Source organism: Equus caballus, chromosome 4, assembly GCF_041296265.1.
Source record: "Equus caballus isolate H_3958 breed thoroughbred chromosome 4, TB-T2T, whole genome shotgun sequence".
NCBI lineage: Eukaryota > Metazoa > Chordata > Mammalia > Perissodactyla > Equidae > Equus > Equus caballus.
This window is the reverse complement of record NC_091687.1, coordinates 92,210,378-92,234,758: the sequence shown is the minus strand read 5'-3', so window position 1 is coordinate 92,234,758 and position 24,381 is coordinate 92,210,378. Positions and strand designations below refer to the sequence as shown.

The 24,381-nt window shown below is 38.5% G+C and overlaps 1 protein-coding gene across 4 annotated transcripts in view; it reads right to left on the bottom strand.

The window, feature by feature from the left end:
• Positions 1-24,381, bottom strand: part of EXOC4 (exocyst complex component 4) — a 738,285-nt gene that overhangs the window by 233,025 nt on the left and 480,879 nt on the right. The window contains exon 11 of one of the 4 annotated variants that reach the window (XR_011438236.1): positions 1,060-1,277. The exons of 1 other annotated variant lie outside the window; for it this stretch is intronic. Coding sequence is in view for 2 of the 3 variants with exons in the window: in XM_023640178.2 (XP_023495946.2) it covers positions 11,951-12,091 (141 nt within the window). In the remaining variant the exon portion in view is untranslated. Of the gene's footprint in view, positions 1-1,059; positions 1,278-11,950; positions 12,184-24,381 lie in introns of those variants that run through there. 2 more of the 4 variants (XM_023640178.2, XM_023640179.2) reach the window with 2 other exon arrangements.

Genomic DNA, 24,381 nt, shown 5'->3' with positions numbered 1-24,381 from the left:
GGGCTCTTACCATGTCTTGACCGCAGAGCTTTATATGGATTATTTTATGCAATTCTCACAACTCTATGACGTCTGCACTATTACTATCTGCATTTTACATTTGATGAAACTGAGGAAGTGAAAAAATAACAGTAACGTTATTAGCCGACAGTTATATTGTGCTTACAGTATGCCAACACTGTTTTAGGTAATCACCATGCTTTGCTTCACTTATTCCTTAGAACACTATGGAGTAAATTGCTTTTAGAATTGCCATTTGGAAGAAGAAATGAAGGCGTAGAAAGGTTAAGCACTTTCCCAAGGTCATATAGCTAAGTAAGTGATGGGGCCAAAATTTGAACTTGGTTGGTTCGTCTCCAGAAGCCACACTGGATTTCACCACCCTCTATTCAACATACTCTTCTAAGATCACTGCCCTAAATGCTCACCCCTAGGGTTAGGACTTTTGAGGGGGGCTGGTAAGGGGAGGACAATCGACAGAAGTCCATGCAGCAAACCCTAGAGTGTGTGCTGATGTAATGGAACCTCGTGTGGATTAAGAGGACCATAATATTGCTAAATACAAATATCTGATTATACCAAAGACTGAATTCTTTCTCCTGAAATATAATAAACCTCATCACCAGCTCTGACTTCTTTCCTCAAGCGCCTGACCTACATTTTTTTTTGTTTGTGTTTTAAAGTATGGATATTTTATTCCAGCTCTGGGAAATGAAAAAAAATGGGAAGAAGGGAACACATCCTTCCACATACCATTCTAATTTAGCTGACATTAATTCAGAAAAGCTAAAGCAACTATGTATGTGTATATGTATAAATATTTATATGTAGACATACATAGTTTTTCAGATTTTAGTCTCATCAGTGTTCATATATTTACTGTTTTTGTTTTTTTCATAAACATCCTTAAAAGTCATCAAACGCATCCTAATACTTCTACCTCTGCCTCTTCATCACTCATTTAATATTGTTTGGATTGTGTTCATAGTTGGTGTTTTAATCAGCTATGTGATTGGTCAAACGGTACATCAGAAGATGTGAGGGAAAGACATGGTTTACCTTATACTCTGTGCGTCGCAGTTACCATCACGATCGTTTTCATCATTCTTTGCAGCTTCACACTCTGGTAGTTCTCTACGCAGACCATTTCAGTTCTAGTGCTGTACACATCTACATCTTCTGGATGGGACTGCCCGTGATCCATGAGCTTGGGGTCAGGCAGAAACTGTGCAGCACCTGAGGGGATTCTGATTTCGTCTTCGTTTCGGAGCTGAGTTCTGTTGGCAAAGGCACTGAGTGTTTCAGGTCGTGAGTCGTTTTTGCAGGTATTTCTATTTCAGCAGAGCTTCCTAGCTTAGTTTTTCTTTAGGTTCAGGAAGTGACTCTTTTTTGTTGTTTTTTGTCCACAATGATTTAACTGCTTCATAAATTTGCTGGCTTGTAGCATATGCCTTTCTCTCAGTTACCTTTGCAATTATTACTGACTGAACTGGGTAACAAACAGATGCTCCTAAGGTGGCCAGCCCCAGTGGATAAGCAATTTTCTTAAACCTAGAACCTTTTCTCGCTGAAACCAAGCCTGCCAACCCTGAGACTGTAATGACTCCAACTTTCGAAAGAAAATCTCGAGGTGGATTCTTCAGATAGATATAGGCATCTTTTCCAAATTGTACTGTATCCATTATCCCATTTTTTACAAAGTCATAAACACCCTTCCACCAGCCAATATAACGACCAGTTGTAGAGCAGATGGACGCAAAGCTCATTTGTAAATTACCAGGCTGCTCTTTAACATATTTAGATCGGAGAGGTGGTGCAATATATATGGGGAGCTGCTCTGGCTTCACCAGCTGCTTTTTGGAGTCCTCTTCTTTGGCTGCATACACAGTTATAGATGCACATATCAGACCTGTAGGCATGGTTGTCAGCTCTTCCATCCTAACGGCCGACATATCTGTGACCCTCTCCGCCCCGGTTTTCTACGGAGAGCCCTCCTGACCTACATTTTTAATCAGCTGTTAGATACATTCAACTGGATGTCCTCTTGATAATTCAAACTTTGTCCAAAATCGAACTCTTTATAGCTGCCCTCCCATTATTATTTCAATGCTCTTCCTTCTGTGTTCTCTATCTTTGTACCATCCTTATTCCAGCTACTCAGGCTCAAAGTTAATCATCTTTCACTCCTTCCTCTTATTTTCAGCCTTGCTACTCATGCAAGAAGCTTCCGGATAGAGACATTCTCTTTATATTGTTTCTTACGTTCATGCATTTGTTCACTTGTTCATTCCTTCATTTATTTAAAAAATATTTACAGAGTGTCTACTTTATGCCATACACTATTCTAGAAACTAAAGCATCCACAGTGAAAGAATCATGCCCCAAGGACTGCCATTCACATAGCATATGATATGAAGGGTACCACCTCAATTAGTTTCTTGCTGGAGCCTGGACAGACATCCCTGTGCCCCCATTTGTAACATCCAGCACCATAATTCAGGCTTTTATTAAATGAGATGATGTAGATGAATGGACATAATTTAATAGAAGGTAATTTATTTCCCAGGCCTCTCTAAAACAATCTCCTAACTGGTTACTCTATCTTTAATGCCCTCTTCCTTCAATTTAGCTAACATACAGCTATTATATTAATCTCACTAAAGCACAGAATATATAACTACTTGGAGTTTCTTGAACATGCTCTGCTCTCTCTCGCCTCCGGGTCTTTGTACATGCTGGTCCATTTGCCTAGAACACTCTCCCCATACCTCTTTTCCCAAATGTCACTTGCCCTACAGCCACTAGCTTAAATATTACTTTCTCCAGGAGGCCTTCTCCCTTGAGTCTAGATTGAATGCCCTTTCACTTTGCCCCCACAGCACCCTAGGTCCACAGAATATTCCTATTGAGCTGTCTGTATTCTCTGTTAGTTTATAAACATCTTGAAGAGAGGCAATGTGTCTTGTTTACGGTAGATAATGTTTGCACCTAGGGCGTAATCAAGAAATACGTCTAACATATTTCCACTTCTACTCATCAGCAAACCTTGCTCTTTGTGTACTCCCTGCATATTTTTTTTAATTTCATGCCTCTTCTCATGATGTCCACGTGGTCTACTTGTAGTTCATCTAGGCATTTTCTAAATCGTGGTAAGTAAGCCAGAGTGGAGGTTTGAAAACCTGTCATTTTCACCATAGCCTTCCTCCGAGGACCAATTCAAAGCTCACTCTCTCAGAAAGTTTACCCTTATCTCTGTCAACCAGGTGATTAATTGAACTACTTTACTTCATTACATAGCATACATCTCCCTATTGGAATTAAGCTCCTTCAGAGCAGCAACTGTGTACCTCTTTGAATCATACTTGAAGCACTTAACTCTAAGTCAAGTACAGTGAATACAGTTAATAAACATTTTAAGAAATGATAAAATTACATTTCTATCACAACTTACTTAGGCTTGTCTTGAAAGACCGGTCCTTTTTAAAACGGTTACAATGCACAGATTACTTTAAGGCTATGTTTTCAGGAATAAATATGGCTGGCTAAACAAGGTAAGAAAAAGAATAGAGATAGTGAAAGAAAAAAGCGAAGTTTGTGAAGTTAAATGATGCATGCGTTATGTTAAATGTATCAATGTGAGGCATTTTTAGGCAAACTATTGGCAAATCAAAACCTGTTCACACTCCCAGTAATGTAAAATTTAGTGAATATGGCCTAAGCTGAATACTACTTGGGCATCGATGACAGAAGTGAGAGACTTAGAAGTATTTCATGTGCCAAAAATATGAATTGTGAGCCTGCTGTGATAAAATTACAGTACACGTTTGTTGGAAGAGACAGGCCGGCCACTTGGTTCTCTCCTTCACTGTTCCTCAACAGGATGGATTTCATTCTATTTAATAAATGCATGCTTTGGAAAACTCAGTTTGAATTATCTCTAATGAGCCTATTTGGCAGCTAACCTTGTTCCTGAACTTAGCTTATAATTATTTCTTATCCACTCTTATGTTTATTACCACCTGATTAACTGCCAACCTGAATGCAAAGTGCTCTAAGAAAAAGTGCCTGGGAAACAGGGAGTGACCCCCTAGTCAACAATTATGATATGTGGAAGTCACAGACATCTCTTGTCCCCTGAACTTTTCTACTTTTATCTCCTTAGTCACATACTTGATTATTTCAACTAAGCCATGACAATCTTCTTCTATCACTGTTGGTTCCTTTCTCTGCTCCCACATCCACATTTTCTCAGACCAATACCTATAATTATCTGGCAACAATATTCACAAAGTTATTTTTCATGATGTCTCAAAGTTCTCCAATTTACATCCTACAGAGCTCTTTCCTATTTGGAAGAGATTATCCACTTTCTAGAGTCTCATTTTTGGCCATCTATTGTCATATCACATTCCTAGGTTTCAACATGACAAAACAGATTGGGATGACATCAACCTAATATTGAAAGTGAACTAAACTAAATATTTTTAAGTTTCTCAGCTGGCCGCCTACCATTTTTGTCTTAGCTTCCTTCTAGAGGCCTCAGAGTCATTTCCTTCTTTATAGTTCTACTTACTAAATAGGAATTAGAGACTTTATAATTCCCACCATTCTATTTTATTCAAGTTTTCATATCCTCTGTAAGGCTAAATCAGAGTTAAAAATTATGCTAACAAATCTGAACTGCAGAAAAGTATAGATAATTACATTTGTATATGGAATAATACAGAAAAAAAATAGTTTCCTGTCTAGCTGATTACTTGTAGGTGAATATCTATCAATCACATAGGCCTTATAATGATGGAATACATAATATTTCCAAAGAAAAACTAGACCCTATATAAGAATTTTGATTACAATATTACCAGTTCCAGCAGAACTGATGTTCATCTGGATTAAGCTGATGACAAACACCTACAACACATAGAAGATAAAACAGCTGTCCGACAGTCGGTGTCTGTAATCAGGTTACTCAGTGAGGCACACTCTTGGGCTGATTGTTGCTACTAAGTGCAGCTGAATATGCAAGAGACAGAAAAAGCCAATGGAAGTAATTTGAACATAAAAAAAAAAATCCATTGTAAGCCCTTGTTTCATTTGAGAAATGTTTCCTGTTTTCAAACCAATAGAAAAAAACATAAGGCATGAATGCTTTATCATAGCACAAATATGCAGTACTTCTTAATGGAAAAAATTATTTCGGAAAACTTTGTCTCATATGAAACTTGTGAAAAAATTTCTAGCCCAGACTGGCAGCTAGTTCCCTTTGACACTTTATTTTCAATACGAGAGTATGCATAAACGTGTTCATTTTTATGAAGTCAACAATGAAAAATTATGGCTACAGGCATGATAGCCACAGGCACAAGAGATAGTTTTGAATTTAGCATTTATGTCTTTAGATTGTTGCTATGTGCATTCATACCTACTAATACCTTTATTTTTATATCATTTCCCATGTGTGTATTTTGTTTTGGCAGCCATATAATAAACTCCTCTTGGGCAGGAGATATTCATTGTATTTTCCCTCTTTTAAAAAAGTATGCAGCTGGACACATTTTACTCTTTGTCTTTGACAAATTCTTGGTAATAACCATTCATGCAAGACCCCAGCAACAATCTGAAATACAGAGGTAAATCTTCCAAACATCTAACTAATTAATTAACTCAACTAACATCTACTGGCCATGTATAAGGCATGTCCTAGGAGCTGGGGATGCCAAGTCCTGTAAGTCAAGCGGACACATGACGAGCTCTCTTCCGTAGTGCCTGTTAGCACTTACAAAGGACTTTCACATCGTTGAACCGCACTCTGTTTTGCGGGCTGCTTTGACAATGATAGTTATTTCCATTTTACAAATGAAGGAATTGGAGTTCAGAAAGATAAGTAATTTGCCAAAGGTAACACTGCTATCAAGTTTTTAAGATTGTGTCTTGAACCTAGATCTGGCTTCTAATTGCTTCATCATTCTTTCTCCTAAAAATGGTAAAGCCCATATGCATGAAAATTCAGAAAAAAGTAAAGGAAATGGTCACAGATTCAATGATTCTAAAAAATTTCCCAATGTACTCTCTTCCGAAGATAGAAAGGCATATTTTTCACAACTAAGTTATAGATATTGTGGTAGTTTTAAAATCACTGGCAAAGTCAAATGCATACAACTTTGTTGGAAAAATGAGTGAGAAAAATGCATATATAAAAAAGAGTGACATGACAAGAACCTCTAGTATCACTGTGTTTATTCCTATAGGAAAGGATTCCAGAATGTGTTACAACATGACACCAATGCCACACACAGGCCCAAGGAGTTATGAGAGATCTGGAATTTTATAAGACTCAATCACAATGTTAGGCCAAGCACAAAATCTGTATCTTCCACCTCCTAGTTCAATGTTCTACTCTTCAATGACAAAAGTGAAAGAGTAATTAGACTAGGTGGGTTTCTCTTTAACCTGGTTGGCTATTTCTCCCAACAGTACAATTACCCTGCTAATGAGATTAAATTTGGTTTAACGAGAGGATTATTTCACAGCAGAGCCCCTGGTGACTCCAGTTCCCAGAGGACCCATCGTTCTGTAGATGCACCCATCTAACATTCATTTGCCTTAATGAAAGCCAGACATAAGAATCGGGCCTACACAGTAGCAAAAAACACAAGGGCTTTTGTTTATATTGAAAAAGAGCCTCATTTAGTCAATCTGAATCTTCCTAATACTCAGTGAAATATTTATTAATGAGTATCAGCACAGCAAGCCAGATAGTCTTATTTGCATTAATTTAAGCCATAAATAATTGAAGGTAGATTTCATCCTTTAAGTCATGGTTTTAGAAAAAACTTCTCAACAGCATGCTGAACAAAAAGAGACCATTAGTGAAGTAATGTATTAAAAGTTGAGGGTGGTAGATGTTTTGCCTACCCTTGGACTACATGGATTGTTTCTCAATTATATATAATTCATTATCCTGTTATATTCACCTCAGTAGAGGTGACAGAATGAGACACTGATAATCTTTTCTTATTTCTGTCGGTCAGGATCATAGGAAATATATCTGTGCTATTCATCAGGTTGGATCAAAAATTAGTTCTGAGCAGATCTGCTTACCCATTTATTCACTCTCTCACCAAACATTTAGTGTGCCTACTATATGTCAAGCATCACTAGATGATAAGAATGAAAAATGGATAAAACATAGAACCTGCTCTTAAGAGAGCTCAGGCTAAGGCAATGCTGAACCAAACCACAACTCACACCCTATTAGAGGTTGTGAAATAAAACTAAAGGATTGCAATCATCATTGGGAGAGACTGATATGGGGTGGGGTGGACTGAATAGGATAGAAAATATCAGTGTATTACATATAATAATGGTAAATACTGATTTGTGTAATCTTTAGTTTATATGTGTGTGTGTGTATATTATTTATTTATTTGGGTTTTTTTTACACACATGATGTAGGAATGTACCAGATCCTGGTGTAAAACACAATTTTTACTGTGAAAACAAGTATGAAAGCTACTGTTGGAGAGAGAAAAGAACATAAGAACTATACTCTAAGCAGGCTAACAGCACTTATGGAACAGATCACTTTGTCATTTGTTTTTGTACCTTATCCCCCTACATGACTCTAGGTTTTTGGAGGGTAGGATATCAGTCAGCTCTATCACTGCATTCCCCTCGGGGCCTAGCAGGGTGTGTGGGCAAAAGCTCAGTGCAAACCTCCCGCATAACGTGTACGTTAAGCCAGCTTTGAAAACGGTCATGATGTAATAAACCAGCTAACTTAGGGCTGTGTTTAGCGAAGCATATGTGAAGAAAATATATATGCATTTGCTCTTGGCCAGTGTTTATGATCATTTTATGCTTGTATCTTCTCTACTCATGACAATTAGAGCTAACTTCATTTGTGCAAGCTCTTATAAATTCATAGTTCTGAGTCTCTACCTTTAGGAAGTATTCAGAAATCACAAACAGTGTTGCTGCTAAGACACACTGTGCCTCTTATTAGATGGGTATGCAGTGGTGCAGGGGGAGGCAAGTAGGCCAATTGATTATTCACAAAGAGCAAATATACTCAACCAACAAGAGAACACAGGCATGAGGCGATGCTAGTAAATAATGTCTAGCTCACAGCCAACAAGAAGAAAATCATTTCCAAACAGTTCATGCCTCTCATCTCATTGCTCCCCTTGGAAATTAGCATAGAAATAAACAGTTTTGTTAAGAAAGCAATAAGGAGTGGAAAGAAAGCCCCCTTCAGGCTCTAATTCGCCTGGCCACACACACCATGCCTTCATCACCTGCCCTCACTATGCTCAAGTATCTGGTGCGCGTCTGCTGTGCAGGTCGGGGCTCTTGGTCAGTTGTCATGTAACAATTTTTTTCATCTGAAAAAAAGATGGGGTTGATCAACTTTGACCACAAGGCTGACTCATTCTATTCCCCAAGGTAATTTATGTAAGTTATAACACTAGAAAGGAACAAAAGCACGAGATGATTTAAAAATTCTGTATCTTGCTCTCTGACTTAAGAAGTTATACGTGCTTGACACTTTGTAGTATTTTACTAGAGAATACAGCATGTCTGCCTGTTAGGTCACCACACTGGGAAAAAAAGTTTTAATTAGATGTCAACACTGTCAATTACTTGGGTCACCAAAATCTTGACCAGGGGATGTCCATGAAATGTTTCCATAAATGAACTTCCCTTTGACTACTGTTCCTAAGATTGCTTGAACTTTTGAAGCAAAAGAAACAAAACCTATCAGAGAACTGAAAATTCAGTGCAGGAATATTGATTAATAATATGACTATTACTTAATACTGTTTTATAAGGAAAATAAAAGGGATGTTATTAAAACAGCAAAACTTTTTTTTTTTTTTTAAAGATTTTATTTTTTCCTTTTTCTCCCCAAAGCCCCTCTGGTACATAGTTGTATATTCTTCGTTGTGGGTCCTTCTAGTTGTGGTATGTGGGACGCTGCCTCAGCGTGGTTTGATGAGCTGTGCCATGTCCGCGCCCAGGATTCGAACCAACGAAACACTGGGCTGCCTGCAGCAGAGCGCGCGAACTTAACCACTCAACCACGGGGCCCGCCCCGAAACAGCAAAACTTTTATTCTTAGAGTTGTGAATCTTTCATTCATTCAGAGCATCATAAAGAGAAGCAAAGTGATAATTTTAAGTCTTGATAGGGAGAAGGAAGACTCCCTTCCTCTTTGGTAAATTAATTCTCTAGGAGAAGGCATTCTCAGAAAAATGCAGAAGGAATCTGAATAATTAGAAACTGGATCACTGAAGGGTGTATTTATTTTCAAATGTGCAAGCAATACATACATCTACCTATCTAATCTGAATATTTTAAGAGAACCCAAAAAGGATGAAAATGAAATAATTATAATATTTTAAATTTGTCTTCAGAATTTTCAAGGTACTTTCATATTCATTACCTAATTTAATGTCACCATCTTACAGTGCTACACTGGGATTGTTATCTGGAGAAGTAATGTGTTTGACAGTAAGTATAAATTTAAAGAGAGAGGAAAGAACATTGGATGGATGATAAAGTAGATTCCAAAAAGCTATAGCCAGCTGATGCATTAATTTCTTGGTCTTTAACCTGCTTCTGTGAATGTGTATTATTCCCTTGAAATTGCCTTAATGAGATCAATTAAGGTGAAAAGGCAACAAAATCATCTTCAAACAAGTCCACTCTCTATGACTGGCCTATGGTTCTGGTCTATACCCTCTTCTCCTAGATTATTATAACTGTCTCTGGACTGGTCTTTTCCATTCCCACTTCACTCTCTACCCTATGTTTCACCACCAGAATCATCTACACTAAAGATCCCTTTCACAGTGATATTCCATTTCTCAAAAACCTTCAATGGCTTCTACTTCCATTACATGAATCTGAAATCCTGTCAGGTTCTCAAGCCCTCCTGTGATCTGGCTCCATTACTTTCCCACATCTCTGCAGCATGCTCATTTCCTTATTATTTCATAAGAATCCAAAATTATTCCTGCTCTGGACTTTTCACTTATGTTTTTCCACTCATTCAGAACACACCTCATTTCAGTGAAGCTCCAGCATATGCATGTTCAATATATAGGAATATATAAGCTATACATAGGAAATCAACAATACACAGGCTGAGAGAGAAAGGGCAATATAAACACAGCAAGGCATTAGGCCTGCTATTCTATTTGATGAGAGTATGTCCCAGGGTAAGAGGACAGGGAGATGTGAATCCAGGTCCCTCTGTCAGACTCAGGTCCTGGCTACATTTCGTGGTGTCAGCATCTAGCTACTCTGAGTGTAACTAGGTAATCTAGTATTTTAAAATATGTATTTTTAATGCAATATAATTCCTGTTATTCATAAGATGAATACTTCTTTTGGAGCCTAGCCGAAGAGGGGAAAAAAAACTGGAGGAAAATCTAGCTGCACTGTATTTGCCATGTTGAGAGAGAGTAGTTCATCTCTAACTTGCTAAGTGATTTTCATAGGTAATCATGATGATATCTGCTTTTCACCCTAGGGACAGGAGTAGATTCTAACACCCATATATGATTGGAACACTATGATATGGCCTGCCTAAATTCTACCTGTCTTCTAAAAGCTCAGCTTCAGACCTCTTATCTCCGGCCTACATTAATCTCCCTCTCTTCCTGAGCTTTCATAGTCCCAGGAATGCAATTATGTGTTTATACCTCATCTTTCACTGTCTTCTGTTGTTTCTCATGTAATCATCTCTTCCCAACTCTGTTTTCACTTCTCTGAGTACAGAGAATGTGCTTTTATTTTTTTCTGTATTGCCCATGGTTCTTAACACAACGTGCCACTCATTAAGAACTCCATGGTATGATCTTCTGAACAACATGGTGTACAGCAGAGAATACGGTTTGGGGTCAGAAGGCCCTCGGTTAAAATCTCAGCTCTCTCAGATAATAAACTGTAGGACTTTCCTGACCTCCAGGCTCCTAACCTAAAAATGGGGGAATAATACCTTCTCTGGAGGGTTATTGTGAGGTTGGCAATGATGTGGGTATTGTACAAATGCCTTATATTCACCTAATGTGTACAACAAAGTGCCTTTAATATAGTGGCACTCATTATATGGTAGGTAATACTTCTAACAAGTAATTCATTTGTTCATTCATTTGTAAATTTGCCAAATGATAGAGTATTTGTGTCATAAAAATTCTGTCACCACTGAGTCTCTTTAAGGAGGAATTCCTTTGAAACTTTTAATGACTCCGCTTACAACAATGAAGATCTCTAGAGCCCACTTGACCTTACTAACAATATCTTGTGTCTATATATAGTTTAGAGTTTACAAGACCCTTTCATACACATTATCAGTCTTTCCTAACTTGCAAACAAGAAACATTGGGGATCTTTATCAGGCAAAGGAAGCAGGCAGCACCTGGTGTCTTGGCGGCAACATTGACAAAAATACTTAAACTGTCCTCTGGGCCTCTGAAAGTGCTGGTCCCGCTGCCTGGGCTACTCTTCCTCCAGACAGTCACACAACTCACTCTCTCACTTTAGTCAGGTCTCTGCACACCTGTCATCTTTTGAAGATGTTCAAGGAAGGCCTCACATCTAAAATTGCTCCCCAATCACTCTCTATCTCCTTTAATTGGCTCTTTTTCTTTGTAGAACTTATCATAATCGGATACCACATATATATCTTTACTTTTTTATTTTCCATTCGCCTCACTGGAACGTGAGCCCCGTGAGGACAGGGACTTTAGGTCATAGCTGTGGACCTAGAACCTAGAAAAGTGTGTTACACGTTGTAGGCACTCTAGAGATACCTGTTCAATAAATGAAAACTCGCTGGATTCCCTTCTAGTTCTCTCCATGAACTGCGAGGACTAGAAACTCCAGGAGGTGATGATTCTCACTGAACCAATTAGTGAATGAACGGAAGCAATATCTTTACTACCTCTCCCCCATCAGATCCATCCTAGGCAGTTGTTCAGAGAAGAATAAAGCTCCAGAGCCCAGTTCTGCTTCCAGACTCTCATATTTAGCCCATCCCATGTGTCCCCTGACCTCCAGTGGTGTCAGGCAGCAAAATGGGAATCTGTGAAAGGAAAAGAGTCTTTATGCAACACTGCTCTAGATCTTGTCATCTTTCTTTAATGTCTCATTAAGACTGTTGTTTGATGATCATACCTGAAAAGTAAGAAAAGAGTAACAGTCTAATGACATTACTTGGGCAGAATAGCTTAAATTTTTTTTGAATTATCACCAGTAGCATATTCTTACATGTTCAAATCCTGCAGCTCTCAATCTGGCCCCCTGTAAAAAGTAACATATGCTCACAATAAATCTTTAAAATGGCTCTATTAATAGAGTGGCTGCAGTGACAGTTTTATAAATGGGCCCCATCTTTATGCAAACTGTGTTTTATTAGATTGCATTATAATGATTTGTAATAGGAATACAGAGATGAATTCTTCCAGGAGGAACTCCAAACGTTCCTAAGCCAGGCAGGGGTGTTAAAGCCTATGAATTCTGTGTGGCAGACTGTGCATTCCGGGAACAACAGACATCATCAGATTAGTTTTGCTATAGTTGTATGCTTCTCCGCCTGCTTTTTCCAATCAGATAATAACAGTCTAATAACTGGCTTTGTGTCTGTCAATCCAATTACTTCCTATTTGGGATGTGCTGACACTCCATTAAATCTGCAGACAGATGGCAGAGTCTTTCATTACCCTCCAAGTGAATAATTAGCTTTCTGGGCACATAAGTAGGGAAGGAGCCCATCTATGAAGTCAGGTGTCTTTCAAATAAAACCAAAAACACAGATCTCTAAAAATAATCTTGTTAGGCTAATATTATGTCCGTGCCATGCGTGTAACAGGCAAAGCCATCTAGTTTATCCTTCCGTCAGTTTAGGAGCCTTTCCGGGCAGCTTTGATCAGGAGGGGTGGCCCCCTGGCCATATTTCTACTAGAGCTCTTTCCCCCTTAAGTCTGACTAGTATGCATTCCAGTAAAAATACCACCTCAGTCTGGGATCCAAATGACGTCACCTTGGGAAAGTAAAACTATTCTTTGATCTGAGCTAATCTCATTAGAAATGAAACAAGTACAATACTCACTAAACTAAGCTGCCTCTGGAGAAAGTGAAGCAGAAATTAACCTAAAACTTTCAAGGCTAGACGACTGGGTGCCTATAGTAAATTAAAATGCAATCATAAGAATTTTAATGACGTTACCTTATAATTACAAATCTTCATATGATGCTTACAATACAATTAAGAAAAAAGAATTTAAAAGGAAGCACCATCATACGTCTTCCACATTCCCCACTCTACCATAATGATCAGCACTTACCAGGTGTTCCATAACCTCTCTGTGAATCAACTTAAGGATGTTTTAAAGAAGTTGTTAATAATCATGGTGATAATTTTTACAAGGAAAAACTGTGATATAGTTGGTGAAGTTAATACCCCAAAATATAATGAGAGTTTACTTCTAAGAACTTACATGGTTGAGTTGACAGAGATCCTTTTCTACTTCTCTACCCTCCTTGAGTAGCTTTGTCACATATATCTCATCATTATGGTCAAACTCTAATTAGATTTTTTTTTTTTTAAAGATTTTTTTTTTTTTTTCCTTTTTCTCCCCAAAGCCCCCCGGTACATAGTTGTGTATTCTTCGTTGTGGGTTCTTCTAGTTGTGGCATGTGGGACGCTGCCTCAGCGTGGTCTGACGAGCAGTGCCATGTCCGCACCCAGGATTCGAACCAAGGAAACACTGGGCCGCCTGCAGCGGAGTGCGCAAACTTAACCACTCGGCCACGGGGCCAGCCCCTCTAATTAGATATTTATCATTTCACACTTTCAATGGGTTAGAACCTCAGGAAGGAAAACTGCAAATTAATGTGGAGACAAGCATGCTGTCGTAGAAAGAATATGGCCTGGGAATGGGAAGACCTGGATTCCAACGTGGTTGTCCTACTGATAACTGTGTGACCCTGGGCCTTAGTTTACTTGTGAGATAAACTGGACAGATCCTTTGAGTACAGCCCTCACACTCCATGACTCGGTATGGGATGACGGGATGCTGGCATGATTTGGCCTTTTTCTCAGCCTTCCTCATTGCTAAGAGTAATTCCCTAAGGGCCCTTAAAGGGACCTGGAGTATCACTGCTATCTCATTATGAATATTCATCTCCAAAGGCCACAAAGACTAATAAACTCCCAGCTGCAGGAACAGAGGGTCAACAGGCTAAAACAGCACTAAAAGCAAGGAGACATTAGTGTGCTGAACTACTAAAGCAGACAACTTTACAACCCTTTAATGAGGATTATATTTTTTCATGGCTGCAGTTAAAGGGAAAAGTAGGCCCATTAACCGTTGTCCTCCCTTTTCTAAGTGTCTTCATTCTTTACCTATTGAGGGTAATAGTTATATTCAACAATAGTTACATATGAACTTGCTTGTGTAATACTTGATTTTTTTTAAAGTTCTTTGAATACACAGTCTCTTCGATTGAACATTTAAGAAAGCACTCACAATGACTGGTTGCTTTGAAAAACAGAGTGACTAGACTGAGAGAGGCTCAGTCAATGAAGCCAAAGAGTGCTGCTATTGAAGAAGACAAGGTGATCAGTGGCAGTTGGTTGTGACACATTCAGGCTATTATCAACAGCCTGGACAGCTTCTAGGGAAACTAATGTAATGATGGCAGGAACACCTGGGCTAAAAGAGTTGAAACTTGAATGAGTTTAATTGAAAGTAGTGTCTCTCAGGTGCTAAGAGAAGAGATGGAATAGCCTAGTAACTACAGTTCAAAATCAGAAAAAGCTGATTTAATTTTGAGATTTTTACAAACACTGAAAATTAAGTAAGAATTCCAAAGCAGAAGAGGTAGGCTCTGCTTCCAGGCTCACTAGGCAGCCAGGGAGTGTCAATTTCATTAGTATAGGTGACAAAGGGGCTAGGCCGCCAGTGGCTTTCTGAAATAATTCACCATTTAAAATGGGAGAGAGGCACTTAGTCTATGATTCATCTGGACACCAAGGATGCAAATATTACCCTAATTACTGAAGTCACCTGAATGTATACGATATGGTATCTCTAAAGAGTTATTTTTCCAACTTGAAGTCAAGAACACTAGAAGCCTCATGAAGAATCCAAAATTGATCAGACAGACTGGAAAGTAGAAAAAACCCCCACTCACTAGCAAAATAATGGGCAAGATATACAAGGAAAAATTGTCTTCCCATGCTCCAGGGCCTCAAATCTAACTCTTCAATCAGTCTCCCACTGAATCAGGAGAGCTATGGAGGAAAAGAGCGACAAAATGCAAGGGGGGCATTTTCATTGCTGTTAGAAGGGCCATGTAAAGCTGGGGTCCTCTTGGAGCTGTACACTTGAGACTCACAGTTCAAAAGTTATGTGAGGCACCTGATTAATATAGTCAAGATCAACAGAATACTACTGCCTCTGTTAGAGTCTCTTCGAAGCACTAGCATTCAAATCATTAATGAAGATGATAAAATAAGGTAAAACAGCTCACTGCTCAAACTGCTCTTTGAGGATTTTGAGGCCCTGCTTTTATTAAACATCTTCATTTGCCACTTAAATACATTGTGCTTACTTTCCTAATAATCGACATATTTTCACAGGTAAAGAAGAGAAAGTGTGGGGGTGGGATGGGAGAGAATGCCTCAAAAAAGCCAAGTGAGGAGCCAGCCCCATGGCCCAGTGGTTAAGTTTGGCACACACTGCTTCGGCGGCCCAGGTTTGGTTCCCAGGCGCAGACCTACACCACTTGTCAGTGGCCATGCTCTGGTGGTGACTCACATACAAAATAGAGGAAGATTGGCAGAGATGTTAGCTCAGGGTGAATCTTCCTCAGCAAAAAAAAAAAAAAGGGGGGGCCAAGTGAATGTCCACCTTCACCCTCCTTGCTTGCACCACTCCTGCTGATGTTCCAAAGTCAAGAACAATCTGGAAGACTACTCACCATTTGGCTCTCTATACTAACAAGCCTCCAAATCCACTCAGACAACTAAAGTTGACTACTCCTTTTGATATATCCTCTTGAGAAAACATAAATGCATATTATTTTTGTATACTTTTTTTCAGAGCATCAAAATTGTCTCAGTTTTTACAGTTCCATTTTCATTTTGGATAAAAATGCACATTCTACAATAGCTCCACTTACGGCTTCATCAAAGCACAGTAATTTAGATTTTTGTTCCTGTGAACAATTTTCCTCTATAGCAGTTTTTTTCATTTTCCATATTTTAAGAAATGAAAATGCCTTCGTTGTAAATAAAATAATCACTTTCTATAGACAATGTGAAAAGTATGTTTTGGGGCATTTTAAATGATGAGACATTATGGGCTGCTTAATTCTGATCTAATCAGAAGCAAGTGTGAAAGCCCTAAAGAAAACATCTGAAACCACGGAAGGGACAAAGAGAACAGCAGCCGACTCCCTAAACCAGGGTCCTTAACCTGGGGTCTGCGAATCGCCTGATGCTGCATGTCAAATTGCCTGGGTCTGGGCATACAAATATTTCTCCAGGGTCCACAGCTGTCACCAGATTCTCAAAGGTAGATGCAACTCCCCCAAATTTCCTACACTCCCAAATTCTCCCCGATAGAGTCTCATCTGCATGTGAAAAAACAATGTTTAATTAAGTTTCCACATGTTAAACATGAATAAAAGAAAGAATAACTATAGAGGTAAATTGTATTTAAAGCCACTGATGTTTGATTTCTAAATCTTTGATAACATTATTTCATAACGATTAAGCACATAAAGAAATTTGATCTGTTTTAGATAACACAGTTTATGGTAGGCCGAGTGCGGACCAATAGCTCTGGATTCTAATCCTGATTCTGCTATCATCCTGCTAATCAGATTGGAGCAAGCTAATTAACTCACCTGGAGAACTGTTGAACATAGTTTATGCATCAAGAACTTATTTTACTAATTCACTCTCACTGAGATTTTGTTTTGAAATATTTTTACTAATCAAACTGCTTTTATTAAATAACTTATTTCTCCTTTTAAAAATTAATTTGTTTATAAATTGCCAAAAGGACTGATCAGTTCTTCTTCTGCCCATTTGTCCAACCAACAAATACTGATGAACGTCCCAGCATGTCTGAGGCCCTATTCAGGGAGCTAAGGACACACAACTGAACCGGGCAGACCCAGCCCCTACTTCTATGGAGCCTACAGTAAGTGCTCACCTTGAGCTCACAGAACTCCAGCCAGGATATAAATAAACCTATTGGTAATGTTGCAGCCATATCATGAGTGCATCCATACTCATGAATAAACTGAAAATAACTTGTGAAGCTTATCACCAACTTCACAGACTTCTAGGAGCTGGGAATTCTGGACAGTCAGCTGTTGAGTGAGATCAGCCGTCATATTCCTTCTAGTTCTAAAACGTGAAGATCTCACCATTCTAAGTGGAGAAGAGAGGATCCAGAGTTCAATATTCAATACCAGTTCCGGATATGCAGCCCTAATAAAAATGATACTTCAATCGTTAAAACATTCCCACATCTCCCCAATCTACAGAAATGTCTTCTTTCACTAAAACCTAATTATGTCTATAACCAAAGTAGATATTTATACTGATAATTCAATTTATGTAATATACATCTTCCTCCATGCTTCAGAGAGTTGAGTTTAAATGCCTTTTTGATTACTAATTATTTTCTAAGTGAGTTTAATGCTTGTGAAAGCTATTGGGACCACATGCCTGAGGATAAGTGTTCTGTTTATTTGACAAGCAGGTTCCACAGAGCCCCCAGTAGTGTGCAGCATGAACCTCTACCCACAAATTCCAATCTGGAAAGGTTTGTGTTGTGAAGCTAAAGAATATTTCAGTCATGATATCTTCCCTTCAGTTACTGCTAGTTTAAAAAATAAGAGAATAACCCAGATCTAGAAATAGGGGATCAATTATATGAAGAATTTGCCTAATCATTTATTTCATATGGAATGCATGTGACCACTCACAAAATACAAATTATGTGAAATAGGGCTAACACGTTAACTTGTAATAAAGGTAAATAGCTTCCACATGTTTTCTTCCCATTGTGTAAGTTCAGTTTGAAGTGTTACAGTAATCACCCCCATAGTTCCGGGAAATTAAATCATGTTTTTGCATCATTTGTTTCAGCCTACTCATTGCTTAGCAACCTGTAAGTGCCCTCAATGGGATGGGAGAGACTCATTAGAAGCTTAAAGCTTTAGGACTATTAAGCAATCTTAGGTAAAGACATCTCTTAGAATTTTCCAGTGAAAATCAATTCATCAAATTCCTCTCCTGTCTACATTCTATTGCATGCTCTATTGCTCCTAAAAAACCTTGTTTCTCCTCCAGCTGGGGTAACTGCAGTTCACTCAGCAACCACTGATTCATGGACCACACTGTGGACTGTAAAGTAGGCTGACTCTTATTTCTGCTGGGGAGATGAGGTTGGGTTAGTTATGTGCTCGTTATTTACCAGGCTGGAGGCAGCTTCTGACTCCCTTAGGAGCTGCCTAACACTAATGGCGTCAGGTTTGCCACATGAGAATATATATTTCTTCTAATTACATGGTCAATGGACTGAAGATCTTGCTATCCAGAAAAAAATGGCAAGCCCTTGGACGCTTTAAACCAGATGATCAATATGCTGACTACATCTAAGATACAGAGTTAGAAACTAAATCAGTATAATATGGTTGTGATGGTCAAAACGCACAACTTACACATACAGTCTTTCACTGCTTTCAACAACAGTGTATTCTTAGAAACTAAAATGTGAAGGAGGAAGTCTTTTCCCATCATCCCCCACAACTGACACCAAAATAACATTTTCCCTTTGAAATGGATAGTCTTAAACTGACTAGTAATTCTGCAATTATTATAATAGTAACACGATTTATAACCAAACTAAGTAACTGAGTACAGACTTTCGTAATTTGACCAAGGATACATCTAGGTCAACACTGGGCCTAGAACCCAGGATTTTCATATCCTCTTCTGGTCTTTCCAATACACTGTATCGCTTTATCATCAAATGATAATCCTTTATTGTTAGTGTGGCAGACTACATAATTACATTAGGAAGCTTGCTGGAAATTAACAATTGGAAGGCAGCTATGCTCACCACTACACCACCAACGCCACTAGAAAATTAACAATTGAACAAATTAAGAGAGGCAAAAGGAAAATATGTGCCATTTAGTGGTGGGGAGGTGGGGAGAAGTAGCATAGAATTGAATAAAGGTCAGCAAACTACAAAGTGGCACAAAGTGGAGAGCTTTTGTTAGCCTTAAGCCTGAGGAAAATGCTTTTCTTGACCCAGTGTTCCAGAACTTTTCAGATAAAGAATTCCTTTCTTCCCTTCCTTCCTGCTTACATACTAGCTTTATTAAGATATAATTCACATGCCAAATAATTCTTTCATTTAAAGTTTATAATTCAATGGTTTTTAGTATATTCACAGAGTTGTGCAGCCATTACCATAATCAACTTTACAACATTTTCATCAGTCCTAGAACAAACCCCATATCCAATAGCAGTGACTCTCCACTTCCCTCACAACTCCACCCCACTTCCAGCCCTAGGCCACCACTAATCTACCTATTTCTATACATTTGTCAGTTCTGGACTTTTCACATAAATAGAACCATACAATAGGTGGTCTCGTCGACTGGCTTCCTTCACGTAGCATTATGTTTTCAAGGTTCATCTATGTTATGGCATGTATCTGTACTTCATTCCTTTTTATTGCAGAATAATATTCCATTGTATGGGTACACCACATTTTATTTACCCATTCATCAGCTGATGAACAACTTGCTTTTTGATGTGCTAAAATCCTTTCTCTGGGCTCTCCATTAACTTACAGTCCACTGTTATCACTATTTTCATTTTTCATTCATAATCACTAATGGAGTAGTGTTTTTTATCTGATTGAGGAAACCAAAGCAATCCGAATATGAACTGAAAGCCAGATTAAAGATAACTGAAAGACCATGGGTTGGTATGAGCAATGATTAAATTAACCGTAAACCATTAACAGGATACAAAAAGAAAGCGATGAGGATCGTGGGAAGTAGGTGATATGTCATCTAAAGGTGCTGATGTGTAGATACAATAGCATCACCAAAGAACAGTGACTAAATAGAGATGGCGGGTTTCATAGTGCCTGCCTTATGACTTCTGAGTACTTCATTAGAAAAGGCAATGTCACTGCTGGAGCTACTCACCTGTCAGCCATGTCTTCCACATCTTTGAGCCTCCTCAGAAGCCTAGAATAGCATGTGGTCACACTAGAGTTAACAAATACTTATTAGATGATCATATATTCCAGCTTCAGGGTTCCCTGTGAGAATGCCAGAACCTGTCCTTGCACTGAGATCTCACAGCGAACTTCCTAAGGGACAAGCTCTTTCAGGTCACTGCTGAGTATGAAGATATTTGATCCTTGGAATTGTACTTAAAATGCCTGAATTGTTTAGTGTTGAATAAACAACTGAACCCAATTGACAATCAGTTCACAGGTATTTGTTGAGTTTCTACTACGTGGCAGGCATTGCTTGAGACACTGAGGACCCAACAGACAAAGCTGCTGACTAATGCAGTTTACATTCTAGTTAGGGGAGACAGACATGAAACAGACATGTATTAAGTAGTGACAGATGCTATAAATTAAAATAAAGGAGACTGAGGGCTGGAAAGTGATGAGCAGTTGCTCTTCTAAAGAGGACAGTCAGGGTCATTAGCATACAAAAGACACTTGACTATATCACTCCAGATATTCCAACGGTTTGAGGCACCTGTGCCCAGAATCAGGGACAAAGACCAAATAAGTATTTCTTACTGTAGCACAAGTTATAATACTTGAATTCTAAAAATTATGTACTTAGCACATAGAAGACACAGTTTTAAGGTATCATTCCAATAGTGGTGGCACTTTTGGACTGATCGACAGAGATTCTTTTCCCAGATCCCCTTTTGCTAACATGGGAGACAGCTAATATCGGAGATAGGATAACTGGTGGTTTAATTTAGTGAAGTTAGTTGATCTCATGGGAACTGAACTCATGGCATTGGTCTCTCTCAAACTATGCTCCAATTAACTACAATATACTATTCTGGGACACGTAGCTGCTGCTGTCTGCCTGGAGTAGCACAGCTGTTCAGAGTGAAAACCAGCACACAAGCAGTTAAGCACATTTGGGAAAGAAAAAAATATGTTTTTAAATGCCTTCTTTTTTTAAAAGTTAGCCCGAGTGCAGCTGTGATTCTTGAACAGCTTGTTCTGAACCACACGGCCTTCCAGCCTCCCAATCTTTCCACTATGTTCCATGCTCAACTGGCTTTCAACAGCTTTCCCGAAGCAACTCTTCAGCATACTAAACTTGGGATTCTTTAACACTAAGTAACACTTTTCTCTCTTTAATGGGATAATTTAGCCTTCTGACTTTCACAGCAGATGCATTTAAGATTTAGTGATGTCATTTAATTACAGACTCTGAAGAAATCTGAAAGCATCATTATAACTAGCCTATGCTGTTAGCTCCCTGATGGAGCCCATCAGCAGTGCTATGTACAAGAAGAACGGACTCCAGGGAGGAAGAAAGAAGAGAAAAAGGCATAGGTCAAGGCCTGTGCTCCATCACCTGAATATTGATGTCCAAGGTTCTCCATATATCATCTAGTTAAATGGAGATAAAACTCAGAAAGGGAGAGACCAAGGGTCCAAATTAGCAGGCAAATGAATGATCAGGTCAATAAACCTACTGAATAATTATTACGGTGTATTTTCTCAATTAGAGTGATCAAATTAAGATATCAAAGGTACTTTTTTTTGTCCTCTTAATGGTCTCTTAAAGTCTTAACCACTAGAGTTCAATAACTATTATGCACCATTACAAGCACTTGTACTTGACCTTTTTGCCTAGTAAGAGCGATGATAAAGATTAAGGGAAAAAAATATAAGCAAAGAAAAGCCTATATGTTAATCAAATGAGAAAGTGCTTTAAGAAAATTAAATGGCATAATTAAAAATTTTATTGATTTGAATTATTAACATAATTATTAATATTATTGCTGAAAATGGAAGGATAGATAAAATGGGATGTTTTAAACAAATGATTACTATTCTCCAAGAATATAAAGATGGGAGTGTGAAGAATTTATCACATTCATAAGCTGTCCAAAGAAAGCAAATCAAAAACAAATATGCATTCCATCTACTGCATAGAACTTTTCTCTTGGTACTCACACCACTGCCAGCAACTAAGGGTCTAAACAACTCAGTTCTATAGAAGAGTTTCACAAAATCTGAAAGCATCACAACCCCAAGTCTATAATACCTCCTGTTACTGACAACATGTATCACCGGCGTATTGTAAGCAAAGGAAGAACTAAGCTATCTTTGTTTGTCAAAATCTGAACCTTCCTCCCTTCCAAATAACTTACAATTTTTAAAACTAGCTACAAGCAAGGATCCCATACACTAACTCTCCACACAGTTCACTGAATGCACACTTTATTACACTACTTAAATGCAAGAGTTCAAGAGCACAGACATGGATGAGTAATTTGGCATGGTGAATGAGATGAACATTCTGGCCTTCTGCCACTAGGAATCATATAAAATTCAGTGTTCATAAAAGCAGTTATGTCCTAGTGGAACTGTAAGGAGGATGATAGTCAGGGTCATGGCTTAATGATATGATGTCAGACATAGCAGTGTTTCATACGTAAGCATCAAAGTCTACACGGATATGTGGCTATGATCCACTCTTCCAACAACCAACCACAGACAATCCCTGGTCTCTGGATATCTCCAACCAGAGCTGGTTTTGGCAAAGGGCTTGGCAGCCTATGCAACAACGTGACTTAAGGATGCTATGAAGACATAGATCCTCTACTATTGGAAAGGGGCTAAAAAAGTAAAGTTTTCAAGGGATATAATAACTCATATTCACAAGAGAGGATATGAGTTACAGAAGGTTCTTTAAGAAAATCATTTATTGAATATTATGAACCATAGCAATTGCTTTATATATTTTATTACTAATCTTCATAATACTCCGTTGAGATAAACATCCCCTTATTAAAGATGAAGCACAATGAAGCTGAGTAACTTGTCCGTTGAGATAAACATCCCCTTATTAAAGATGAAGCACAATGAAGTTGAGTAACTTGTCCAAAGTCACTAGACAAATAAAAACGGTATGGCTGGGATTCAAACCCTAGTCTGTCTTGACACTTACTTGGGTCTTTCCACTCTGTCACCCTACTTTCCAGTGAATTAAGCCCGTGACCTTGAAGCCAGAGGGCAGGTTGTGGAGACCTGTCCTTCTGTATACCCCATATAATAGCATCAGCCTTTGATATCATATCTCTCCCCCCACATGCACAGTAAAATTGTAGGTATGTACCTGGGTCCTGGGAACATTTAATCTAAGGACAATTTCCTGGCGTTCATTTAACCAGATTTTATCTACAAAAGAAAGTGTTTCAGGGGATCCATTGAAGTGTGACTTGCCCCAGGCTCACTTCTACTATGGATGACGCTGCAAAGAAGCCTCCTATGTTGGGATCATTCTTCTGCCCTGATTTGAAACTTACCCTTTGATAGCCTTCAGCCTGCCTGATCTGAGTCTCATCGGTTCAAGTAGATTACTGCAAAAGAGACTCCTTGTCTAGTGAGATCAACAACATACAGGGAGCATCGGATAATTTCTAATTGAATTTTGCATTACTTTGATTAATGTTAATGCCAGCAAGGCCCCAAGGATGGGTGCATTTGTGTGATTTGAAATAATCTAATAATTTTATAAAAGCAAGAGATATTTGCTTATTGTAAGCCTAGAGGCCCAAGTATCTAACTAGTTTCGATCCCAGAATGACTGCACGCCCTCAGAGGTTACATTTATTTTAGTAAACCTAGATATGTATAAATATAACATTTCCTAATATAGAATTTTGACAAATAACTAGCAATGTCTGGATTGATGACTTCCTCTAAGCTAAGGAAGCTAACATGTTCTCAACAAAAGCTTAAAAGATACTATGAACATAGACAATACTGCAACCCTTGGCAGCCTTTTAATACTGACCCAACTTGATTGTATTCATCCACAAAGATAAATTAGGTAGAAAGACTCATAGAGGCTAGGATTACAAAGGAAAGGTTAAAAAAAATATGAGAAGCCACAGGGAATGAATAAAACTAAAAAAGGTTGATTCTGACACAACAGAAGCTTTTTTTGCGTTGTCACTCATTAAGCAGCATGTCTGGAAGGAGGTATTATTGCATTTTGTAGCTGGTGAAACTAAAGATAAGTTAGACAACTTTCCTAAAGGCGTAAGAG